Below are 11830 nucleotides of genomic sequence, written 5' to 3' on the forward strand. Positions count from 1 at the left end.
TGCAATTGTTGAGGTGTATGTTGTGAATCTAATGGCAGAAATATCATTTAAAAATGTTGTATTTTCTTCAAACAAAATTATGGCTATATTTGCTGAATCCATTCCTTTAGATACTACTCAGAATTTTAAAATGTTCCTGTCCACACGTAAGGGCGAACCCTGGAAGCAAATATGAATTAAAACATACTACGTATAGAAATACGGAGTATATGAATACATCATCGAAAGCTGAATAAATTGCAAACGCAGGATATCTCAAATAAGAAAAGTCCAGAAGCTCGGGTATACAAATTCCTCCTCGAAAATCCGGCGCACTTGCTCAAGCACGAACTTCTCCAGCTTCCCAACATTCTTCAAAGCCTGCTTTCCATTCTCCTTTCTGCCTATTTCGCTTTCCACTCGGATTTCACGCAGCAGACTAGAAGGTTTCCGTCGTGAAGAATTTGGTTCCGACGTATCCCCTCCGCCGCCGCCGCCAGCAGTTTCCGGTCCCATTAGCGTATCAGCATCCTCTGGTGAAAGAAAGCAGAAGTGTATTCGTCTTCGAATATACGCAATGACAGCTACGGCGTCAAATGTAAGGCCTGTAATGTTAAGTTTTAAGGGTAGTCCAACGAAACTGGGCATCGGGTAGTCAAGGAGGATCTCCGCGGTTAATGAAAGACTGATATTGCCTGCATATTTCGTCCTACAGAAGACTTGGAAATCCTCCGCTTTTTGTTCGCGCATTCGCCGGGGTGGGGTATCGTCGAGGGGATGGTTAGGAGAAGTAGGTGGGATGTTGGGTTCAAGGGCTTGCCCTTGGTTATTTGGCATTCCTTGCGAAGCATGGGAATGGTGTGGATCACTGATACTCATTGAGTCGCGCGATGGCAGTGTGTTCCCAGTATTCGCAGTAGACGGTCGAGATTGCGCAGAGTCTGGTTCAGCTTCTGATCTGCGACGGGACGGTCTTGCTCCATGAGCATCTGGCCATCCGCCCGAAAACGGGTTGCCACGAGCTACTGCTCCCAGTGGTGTTTGTGAGCTTGAAAGTCCACTCAGCGGCATGTAGTAACCTAGATTCGAGGTACCCCCAGGTATGCCCGGTGTCCCTGATCTGGGAAATAGATACGGGTTTATATCTCCAAAATTCATGGGCCCCCGTAGAGGGGATATTCCGGTATGTTCTTCCCACGCAGGCATCCGTAAAGGTTGGTTAGATTCATACATTTGCCCTCCAGGTCCTCCTGGAGAATTTGCCTGCCACGAATCTACTCTGTTCCCATATCTATCAACCGGCTCCCTCGTTGGCGACCCCTCCTCCGAGCTGTCAGAGAAATTTTCGTCATCATCCTCATAGAAATCCGGGAACGGATCGCTGAGATCGCGGATTTCAAGCTCTGGAGGTATCGTACCGAAATTGAAGGAGGTAACTTGCACTGAGCGAATGAATCTGGGCAGAACTATCTGCTGAAATTTGTCATGTATGAATGAGCGAATGCGCTCTGCCAGAAGCTCGCCGTCTGGGCCAGAGGTGGCGCGTTCCCAGTCAATATCTATGGACATCACCTGACACTGCCCATCCGGAAAGTTCTGACGATATTAGGGTCTCTGTACATACTCGTACGAATTTCTGCAATAAGCATCAACAGGTTCGACGATCGTTCTTGCGTTTGACTGTGTCCAAATGTTTTTTGTGAGGTTGGTTTGACTCTGGATAAGCATATCACGTGTCTTCCCAAAAAAAGAAAAGAAAAGAAAAAGCACTGAAGTCCTCGCAACATGCATGAGAATTCTATGGCAGACCGGTTAGGGTTTACCCTCATTGCCATTATGAAGGCTCTGGTTTTCGCAATGCCTATTACGCCATTAGGCATGATTAGATATGAGTGATAGTTCAAAGCTAACTTAATTTCAGTTCGTCGGCTTTTGGGCTGTAGATGATGTCAGATAACTATAACCAAAAATGCCATTCAAATCCTCTCCATATTTCTTCCCTAAATCCAACCATTACAAAACAGCACCTCAACCAATCAAACTCGTTTACGCCCGTCAAAGATGTAACCATCCTTCCTTTGCATTTGGTAACTTAAGCTTTTGTTGACTGTAGTACGGGCCCCTATATCCCTGAAGCTTACGAATCGCTGCCATCCCTTTAGGGGGCTGCCAACCTATTTAAGGAAACGCAGGCGAAGGACCTCTTACAGGGTCCTATAAGACAGCTTTTCCTCGACTCCGGAATGCATGAACGGTATGGGGTCATTCTGCTGCATAAGCATTTTTCGATGGAGACCAACTAGCGGCTTGTGGACTGCCGAAATATGAAGGCTTTATCATTCCGCGAACATTCAGGATCTTCAACAGAAGTTTGGCTCCGTTTGAATTTGATTTTTCGCCGTGTCCGCCCCATGAAGACCCTGATCGTGACTTCTTTGACCGAATTTCGGCTCTTCTTCATCAACACGGTTAGAGAATGTACTTGGCGTGCGTTCTCTAGACAGATATGACCAGGAGTTATCCGTGGAGATCACGGAGGGCAAGACCAACATCATGATACGGGGGTCGGTCAAGGATTTGGAGCTCATTGAAGCTTTTTGGGTTGTTAGTACTGATGATGACCAGCGGTGCGATTGCAGAGAATACTGCTGAAAGGACACTGAGGGAAATCATCTGAATGACCATGGATGTTCCTGATACTGTACATAGGCGATCACGAACTTCTTGTTATTATTTCCTGACAGTCCAAATTTATTATTGATCTCTGCGAGTGGTGCAACTGTGTTGTCAAATTTTGCTACCCTGGTTGATTCTTCACCAAGGCGAATACCATGTTTTCCTAGAGGCTAAGGCCTGAAGTCCTTAGCATGCTAGTAAAGTTTCCTTGCTTTGTTTCAACAACACCGACTGCTTTGAATCCGAACTTAGAGTATAGTGGAATACCAGCAGGCGAGGATAAAACAAAGGCGTCTAGTGCATTTTCATCGACATAGCCACAGAAACTCTGCATGAGCATAGACCCAACACCTTGACATTGATGATTTGGATCCACAGCCATGAAGGTGATTCCTAATGGAGACAGGTGAGCAAGGCCATAGGAATCCAAGTTGACTGATAGCTTACGGCATATTGCATTGCCTTGGCAGCCCCGAAGAACTCTTTGCCTCTCTTCCCTGAGCCTTTTTGAAATAACAAGCCACGATGTTACATCCAAAGAGGGAGGATTAAAGCTGTTCCTTTTTTTCGGCTTTGGTCCTTGCTTCGCTCCAGACCTAACCACCCGGCCACTGTCAATGTGATCCCTACTTTTCATTCCCTTTGCAAAGGCTCCTGGACTAGTAGTCCAGCCTATAAGTCCGACAGGCGATCCATCTTCTCCACACGCCTTGTACAGAGCTTCATCCTCTTGATGAACTGTCTCAGGAAGCCCATCAATCGTCCATCTGATTTGGTCTTCTCTCTGCTCCTTCGAGCGCGGGAACATCAAGCGATAGAGTAGGTTGCCTTGATGAGCAGGAAATTCGACTTTTCGGGCGAGCGAATCCACGTCCTCAGTTTCGACGGGCGATATCGAGAATGCCATTATGTTGGTTGACAAAAGAATATGTGTCCATAAACTTATTCTGGCTCCGTGAAATGGCTGGGCCAACGCTGTATAAGTCGCCCCTTGGAGCGAAGTTGTAAGGAATTAATCCCCCGTTCAGTTGGCGTAGTGACGGAAAAATAGTTCCTGCGGTTAGTAAGCCAGTTGGCTTGATCTTAACCAACTACGGGAGTAGAAGCCGATCACTTACCCCCTTGCTTTTGACCAATGGTAGGCTATATAGTTAATTGTAGCCCTCGTTTTCCATGTATAAAACAACCCTGAAGCACTCCGGATATGACGCAAAATGTATGCCTGATTTAGGTTCAACAATGGTCGTCTAAGTACTATTATCAGCTGGTGTTCAAAAAAACAGTCTACATTATTTATCTAAGCTCTGGAATGGCGTTGACAGCTTTCTAGTTGGGGATCAGCAGATCTGGTATCCTTCTCAGGAGCTTCGTCCGCCTCGGTTTACACGGCGAAAAACACATCTGATCCACGGGTTCATTCAGTTTCGCAATTGCGGAATCCACCAACACCTGCAATGCACGCTGCAATCTGGTGCGACAGTAATATTGGGCGTAGAGGCATGAGTGCGCTTTCTCCTCCAAGGTTGATCATCATGGGTGTTGGTAATTGACTAGTAGTATTCAAATGCGCAGCGTGCCCACTGCCATCCAGTTAGAACTCTGGATAAATTGTGGTGTCTGAGGTGTGCTATTGTCATTTGCTTGTTGTTACTGCATGCATTAAATGAATATTTGCTCCTCTTATCAATGCTTCACATGTCATAGTGACGCCGCCCATTGATAAGATATTACAAGCCCAAATCACACCTGTTAGTGATAGAAGTAGCATAATGCCACCGAGTACTTAATATAACCTCTAGATGTATTACGGAGTAGTGAAGTTTCAGTTCTGAATGAGTCTCCTAACACTTCCAAGTTAATACTGCTGTTTTGCTCACTTCATCTTTTAAGCTACTAGAGTCATGTTCAGTAGAATAGCTTTTATGTTTTTCTTTTCCATCTCATTCAACTATTATCAATTTAAATTCCGTCTCAAATAATAAATTCGCATAGATCATCGAACAATCACATGACTTGCATTCTATGCCGGCTTTGATGCAGGGTGTTAGTGAGGACCCGACCAAAGCAGCCGATCTGTCACACAGCGACAGTTGGCTCTGAGCGATGGGGCCAGACTCTCTCTGGGGATATCGTTGGGTCAGGACGATGCCTAATTCAAACTCCTGTCAACCTTCGTTCATGCGCTGAACGTATCCTGCTTCCACAGCCAACCCTTTCCTGCTGCTTGAAATTATTGGAGTTGCCACAATTCTATCGCAACTCTGCATGTTCCTCGATTTCAGACTGCATTGTCCTCAGTTGGTTTATTTCACATGATTGACATACTGGAACGCGCGTCTTGGAGAAACTAATGGAGCCCGTACAATACTCGTACATTTTACAGAGATTATTGGGAAGATTAGAGCAAAGCAGACCAGAATATTCCGCCGCGGAGAGGAGTTTGGACGAAGGATCATGCTTACGGCCCGTGAGCTACAATATGTCATCACATTCGTATCAACAAGTACCTCAACTAGCATAGCCTCCGAACTTCACCAACCAACTGAAGGCGAACGGGGTTTTGGACCTCTGCGAAAAATTCTTCCTCGAATTGGCCGCTTTCGTGCCGTATGATTTCAACGTGGGTTCGATCCTGAATGACCGATCCCAAGCAGTTCAGCTATCTCCCAGGCTCTCCTCGACCAGACGGTGTATTTGGCGGCATTCCGGAAACGTTCTCAGAGCCGAGTGCGGGCTGGTAAGTGGCCGAATAAGGCAGATTTGCACTAAATATCATCGTGGCGATCAATCTTACCCCATCCGGCGTTTCTCGTCTTGTTCTGACACATAACATCCCTTTACCTTCCTGCAAGAGAGCCTTATTTAGCTCATCCATTATCTTCCTGCATGGACCCAACAGGCTGTCCAAATGAAAGCGCAAACGTATTCAATTTTCTGAAGACGGGCTGGTTTAACGAAATCCCGTGCAGAACGATAAATTGAACGGGAACTATAAAAATGGGTTCAGAATTGCGGCCACGTCCGTAAACGGTAAAGTTATATAGTTTAACCGCCAAGGCGATTAGAACGTGAAATTGTCAGTTCACATTTTATTTTTATTTGTTCCTGTTCTTGATGTTGGGCAGCAGGAGATCGGGAAAAAAAAGGGAAGGAGATCAAAAAGAAATTGTCTACACCAACCTAAAACAAGGCAGAATAAACGGACTACATCCCCCTTCCAAAGCTGTGGCCGCTCAGTGGCCGGAGCATGGGCTTCTCATCAATTTTTTAAAACAAGCTAATGCGGCGTGTATTCGCGGAACCGGCACAAAACGCACACTGTGCCGCACGATCTACGTGTAGGCCACCTGTAGACCTGCTTCAAAGAGGCTGCCGGCCGAAACAGGCTGGCAGAGTTGATTTGCCGCAAACTTTATTTTTGGCCGGTGGTCAGCCCTCGCTGGTTAGCTAGCCCTCTCAAGCACCTCGCCATTGGCCAAAAATGCTACGAGGAGTTGTAGTTCGAGTACGGAGGGGATATCTATGAATCAAAATTCTACAAGAACATGCCTTTTGACGACTTCGGCATATGATCTCTCTCTCCATGCCACACATTCTCAGGCTTGTTAATTTCATTGTGGCCTACGCTTTCAAAACCAACCACGGCCCGTGCCGCTCTACGGCTTTTGGTCAATTTTCATCTTGTCATTGGTGTTGACAACATCACGACTGAATGTGGATGTTGACGTTTACTTGTACCACGTAAGAAAGGAGGTCGGGGGGAATGTCGTCAAGCCGATATTCATGTTTAGGAATAGGAATAAATGTGACGTGGGATCGGTACTATACTAGCACACGCGCCGCACCCACTTAGATTAAATCTATCGGCGAATGCATAATACATTGTTTTGACCTGGGCTTTGAAATAGAGTTGTGTGAGTGAGTGAGTGAGAGAGAGAGAGAGAGAGAGAGAGAGAGAGAGTGTGTGTGTGTGTATGTGCAGTACGCCCAATCGTTTAGGGCATCCAGTCGCACGAAAACGGCGATTGCAAGGGATAGATATTACGATTTTAACGATCGTCGTTTGAAAATTCTTTATTTTCCTACACTGCGTTGCCCTGGAGTTTTCAATGCTGAATTTGCTCGCATGCGCTGGTAAACAGAATAGCCGAAGAAAAAACGTAGTTGTAATTTTAAAAAAGTAATACATTCCTAGATGGGTGCATGCGCATGCTACCAAGCAGAGGGTATTTAGCCTTCAAAAGCAACATTGTCCCGAAAATTTCAGTCATAAGGCACCGATACAAAAGTGGGGTACAGGAGTAAGAAAGTTGAGCTGCATATCGAAGAACAAGGGGTTGGGCATTTTCGCTAGTGGAATGGAAAATGTGATATCGCCCTGGTTCGCTAGGGGAGGCGGGGAGAACAACAAGCGAGGAGAATAGATGCTATGCAGAAACTGGCGATATTCGAATTAAAGATATCTGCGATGGAATTCCCCTAATTCTCAAAGATTTTCACTCATAACACTGGCGGATACAGCTGCTAGAAACACTGAAAGGGGGCCGGCTTGCACGGGGTATTGAAAATAGCCGTTTGGAAGAGATAACTGAGGCCCTAGAGCCGATTTGGCTGCCGCGTTTGTTCGATCGCCACGCAAAAGGATGATAACGGATCGATAAGGGAGAGCATCAAGAAAAGGCCGAAATAGTTGAAGTGTAAAACGACCGGGACAGATGGTGCTGGGCTAAGTTTGGATATAGATCATGGAATGCTTAGAGTTTCAATGTGCTAAACAATTCTCAGCGAATGACCTTTGTTTCAAGATAAGCCTGGGATGACATTGGGAATAGATTACCTCGGGGAGCCACCGTGGTCTTCGCATTTCCCAGGCGCCTTTCTCGTTTTGTCGATCATCTTCTGTCCTTCTCCCTCCTTGTCTGTTCCTTCTTTTGCTTTACATTCTGGGCACACTACCACGCCGACGCGCAATACGCACCCGCACGTGTATTCGTACCACCATTGAGTGCAAGTACACATAGTTGTTGAGGCAAGTTTAATCGTAGGCTTGAGAATCGGATAAAGATAACCAAAATGAAATTTGTTTATACCCAAGGCAGAAAGATGTGTAAATGGAGATGGAGATGGATATCGTTGAAAAATAATGAGAATCAGCGGGTCGAGTGTTGTTTAAATATGCAGAAATATGCGGGAAATCTCCTATTTTAAGGCGGTTTTCCAGGCTTCCGCTCGACAAGCATGATGTTCAGCTGTGCAATTTTAAAAGTCCAACAGTGACCAAAGATTCTGGAATAGGATATCGCCGGGAAGAGAGCGCAGCGAACACGCCTTCTCAGAAGAATGGCGGCATGCAGCTGCCTGCTAGGATTCCAGGACAAACGAAGGCTCTAGGTATGAGATGGTTGTGGAATTGTTGGTGGTGAAGTTCAAGACTTCTAAGGAATATGAACAACGGCACAGCCGAAGTAACGTTCTGCAGGGATAGAAACTGCTTCAAACCAACTCGGAGCAACTTGCTAGACAGAAGTCGCACATAAACGGCAGCACCTATCAAAAGTCCTTTAAGCTTCAGGGCATATCAGAAAACTGAGGAGTTTTCTGACCAATAAAAAGGCAGAGCAACTACTGCATCCGGAAATGGTGCCACAGCGACAAATTGGCACATCGGTGGTGACCGCAGCGGCCCACACGGGTCTTCGAAGAGAAGATGAGAGGCGTTTGAGCAATGAGGACAAATGAGCTATTGGGATCATTGGCCAGGAGTGTTTCGTTGGATGTCAACAAACTGACATGTGGCTTGGAGGTATGAAAATAGATATATTGCCCGCGCAATATCAAAATATCAGATAATCTTGTCATCTGTGAAACAATGTACTAGTGAGAAGAAACGTGCACGTCTGCAAATATAGACGCCATTACGACGTTCGCGAAACCAGGGAGTTGCTGTTTCAGCATCTCCTAAATTGGGCATCGACTGTTGTCCGCGTTCATTGTATCATTCCCGTACGTGGAAGCTTGGTGGATTTCCCCTGCAGACTAACAGCAGGCAATCGACATTATTCAAGAAAATAATTTTAAGGCAATAGTGTGATTTAGTTGTAGAGTACGCGGATGGAGGCCATTGATAGCTCTTTCGGAAGAACAAGATGAGGACAGGACGACTGCGCCAGACAAAATGGAGATGTAATCTGTTAAATCGATCGGACACCTTAACTTTGTAACTTGAGTGGTGGAGGGCAAAAATAGTGTTAATTAGAAGTGATAGAAGAGACAGACGCAACGATTAGCACCTGTGCCACCAACGGCGAATAAAAGAGCAAATATGACGATTGCTGGAGTTGAGAGCCGCAAACATGCAAATTTCTTTTGGCGCGGTTGGGCCATAAAAATTGCTTGGCGCAGGAAGAGTCTGCAAGGGATCGTTTCACGCTTCCCAAAAGAACAGGCCAACGAAATGGGGATTTTTTAGGGCCTTTCAACCTTGTTGATGATCCGCTGCAGTTCATAAGTTGTTGTAGCCTGTGCCTTTCTTTAGTTTGTACGAGGCCATTGGGTCAAATAGATTTCCTTCTGGGCCCCAACTGGGGTTGGACCTGACATTTTACCGCCGTAGGAAAATTGGAGACGAATAAAACGAAATTTCATATCAATTTCATCTAGAGGCGCATGTGCGTACAACAGAGAAAAATGGGCTGGAAGGTCTTCCCCTGGTTAAGCATATTTCGAATGATGATGGTTTGTTCAGTGTTCTTCACGCTGGATCAAATAAAAACACTGTTGGTTGATGGGGTTAACCCAAAGCCTGTTACTAGTATCCTTTGATCGTCTTTGCCAATAGCCTCTGGCTGTCTTAACGGAATACCCATGAGCAAACAACGTAAATCAACGCCACAAAGCTGTTCATGAGGCTGAGGCTGTAGTCGACCGGCTTTAAAGGAATAGGAGAGGCGCATAGGTGATGTAGGGATTTCAGATCTCCGCAAGGCGCACAAAGAAATATAAAGCTGGAGATCACCGCAGCAGATGGCAATTATGCCTAACAGTATGCCGAACAGTCGAACAAGCGCTGGATTATCGAGGAAGAGAAACCCGGGGCATCAACCGTTGCTGCTCTTGTTGTTGAAATAACCTATTGCCTGAGGCTCAAAATTGTCAGGAGGAATCAGGTGATCCACGCAAGACCAGTTGGTTTTCAGATCAATCGACAATGTCCTTGCACAACCCTCATCTTCGCTTTCGAGCAGTGACTTTCCGCACAGCGGCACCCACAGTTGCCAGATAATCGTTTCCTACCTCAATCGCGATCATTCGTCAAACTGATACCAATCGCTTTTGTTGTCTGTACTTGGGGTTCCGGACTCGATAAATCAATGAGTACTCCAGTACTAGCACAAACACAAAACCCATATGCGTTCAAATTTCTTCTTGAACCTGTACCAAAAGGATATCAATGATACAAGGGATACCAGATTTTAATTAAAACCGAAAGATTGAGGCGAATCGACCATAATGTCCTTGATAGATCGCCATGGGTTAGTTCAGACGCATATAGTATACGAGTAGTTGTTCATAACATAACTACCAGTACCTGCTAACTAATTACCCATACCTGCCTCCCGCTCCAGGATATCACCTAAAGGCTTATCGTGTCTGGAGGGCATGTTGCATCCTGTTCTCATGTCCTTCTTTCTTCATCACAGCTTTTGTTGTCAATGTCTCAGCCAGGGGAAATTCTTGGCATAGATCCAGCATCCGAGGTTAGCCAAACATCTTCCACTGGGGATACAGGACATCACCTGGTTCGGTTGTACGCGGGGTAAATTCGCCATTTTTACACATTTTATCCACTGAGATGATAGAACAGGAATTGCGAGCTTGTAGAAACCATATGGGAAGTCCATCCCGATACTCCCCGTTATGCTTTTCGAGAAAACGAGGGCCCCGCTTTGAGGGTCCTAATCATCTGACATCCCGCCGGACATGGAAACTTTCAATTGAATCCAGGGTCCCTAACTATATAAAGAACCCTCTCCCTCGAGGAGAAAAACTCCCTTGAACTCGTTTTTCAAATCCAATGTGTTCTACCAACTTGTCCCCGTGAAAATCCAACTTCCCCCCTCAAGACTACGCTCTTTGTTAAACTTTACGGTGTCTTCCAACAGGCTTTCGATCGTCTTCTCTCATACCATCCATACCACAGGAATCTCGATACCAGCTGTCTCCCTTGTTAAAATACCCACCAAAAAGCCCCAAGAAAATCACAGCTTGTTTTAATCCTTCCCTTCTCATATAAGCACACATCTCCGCTCATCATGTATTCCCACACCGAAACTCAGAAATTTCTTGTCCTCGTACCGCATGAGCAAACGCCCACTGCCCGACCCCAAGGAATGAATTCCACAACACCGACCCCGCTCTCCTCTCCTCAGATCCCATCAGATGAAAATGGAATCTTGGCCTCGCACCTGCCGCAAAAATCCGTCCGCTCCAACAGTGCCAGCTCTACTGCGTCGACCGACATTAAAAGCGGATTTCTCAGGCTAGGGGTTTAAATGCCTGCCCTTGGCTTCGCCTCCCTCCCTGTCATTCAGCTGAGCTATTCTCTCCTAGACTGTGTTTGCACCCATACGTCTTAAGTACAGACTGAAATGGATATTTGACATGCGGATCGTGCCGTTTAAGATGGATGATGATTCACAACGGCCGGTCAACTTCCTTTCGTTTTTCCTTCCCCTCATCATTTCCTTCCTTTCGTTTTCTTTTCCTCGTTGTCTCTTCTCATTCCTGAGATGGAGGGGTGAAGCCTGCCGAAATTTTTCGTTGACAGTAGAACCTGCCCTGAAATTTGATATTTCCGGACAGCTCAGCAAAAATTAGAACTAGACAAATCACGACGAGGTCAAGATAACAATAACAAGACAAGGGCCACTACCGTCTCATGCGATTTCTTCCCTGTATTGTTTTCGCCTCTACTCTAGGCAAAATAATATTAGATAGTGATTTAATTCATTATTAGTTCGTGCCAAATTCTCAACAGAATGCACCAATGTTTACATACAGATAACTACTCGTGCAGTTGTCCCAGCTTTGTTTTTTTCCTTTTCTCTTTTACTTCAGTGAGAAAAGCCAGTCTCAATTTCTTCCAATAACCAATCATAAAAAAGAGGAAAATTAA

At 45.6% G+C, this 11830-nt stretch overlaps 6 protein-coding genes across 6 annotated transcripts; 1 reads left to right on the forward strand and 5 right to left on the reverse strand.

The window, feature by feature from the left end:
• Positions 1-255: 255 nt before the first annotated feature.
• Positions 256-1548, reverse strand: HCBG_01466 (mitochondrial inheritance component mdm12; the record flags this gene model as incomplete). Its single annotated transcript, XM_045428516.1, has 1 exon — positions 256-1548. The coding sequence occupies one exon, from the start codon at positions 1546-1548 to the stop codon at positions 256-258; it is 1293 nt and encodes a 430-aa protein (XP_045290302.1).
• Positions 1549-2818: 1270 nt separating this feature from the next.
• Positions 2819-3562, reverse strand: HCBG_01467 (uncharacterized protein; the record flags this gene model as incomplete). Its single annotated transcript, XM_045428517.1, has 2 exons — positions 2819-3048; positions 3103-3562. 2 exons carry the CDS (start codon positions 3560-3562, stop codon positions 2819-2821), a joined length of 690 nt encoding a protein of 229 aa, XP_045290303.1.
• A 1230-nt stretch (positions 3563-4792) lies between these two features.
• Positions 4793-5530, reverse strand: HCBG_01468 (uncharacterized protein; the record flags this gene model as incomplete). Its single annotated transcript, XM_045428518.1, has 4 exons — positions 4793-4804; positions 4981-5127; positions 5195-5287; positions 5450-5530. 4 exons carry the CDS (start codon positions 5528-5530, stop codon positions 4793-4795), a joined length of 333 nt encoding a protein of 110 aa, XP_045290304.1.
• A 1611-nt stretch (positions 5531-7141) lies between these two features.
• On the reverse strand, positions 7142-7674 carry HCBG_01469 (uncharacterized protein; the record flags this gene model as incomplete). Its single annotated transcript, XM_045428519.1, has 2 exons — positions 7142-7376; positions 7493-7674. 2 exons carry the CDS (start codon positions 7672-7674, stop codon positions 7142-7144), a joined length of 417 nt encoding a protein of 138 aa, XP_045290305.1.
• Positions 7675-9416: 1742 nt separating this feature from the next.
• HCBG_01470 (uncharacterized protein) lies at positions 9417-10316 on the reverse strand (the record flags this gene model as incomplete). The annotated part of the gene is made up of 4 exons (XM_045428520.1): positions 9417-9721; positions 9785-9944; positions 10001-10086; positions 10265-10316. The coding sequence occupies 4 exons, from the start codon at positions 10314-10316 to the stop codon at positions 9417-9419; spliced, it is 603 nt and encodes a 200-aa protein (XP_045290306.1).
• Positions 10317-10711: 395 nt separating this feature from the next.
• On the forward strand, positions 10712-11596 carry HCBG_01471 (uncharacterized protein; the record flags this gene model as incomplete). Its single annotated transcript, XM_045428521.1, has 1 exon — positions 10712-11596. The coding sequence occupies one exon, from the start codon at positions 10968-10970 to the stop codon at positions 11205-11207; it is 240 nt and encodes a 79-aa protein (XP_045290307.1).
• Between the last annotated feature and the right edge of the window lie 234 nt (positions 11597-11830).

The sequence above is a fragment of the Histoplasma capsulatum genome (genome assembly GCF_000150115.1).
Source record: "Histoplasma capsulatum G186AR genomic scaffold supercont2.2, whole genome shotgun sequence".
Taxonomy (NCBI): Eukaryota; Fungi; Ascomycota; class Eurotiomycetes; order Onygenales; family Ajellomycetaceae; genus Histoplasma; species Histoplasma capsulatum.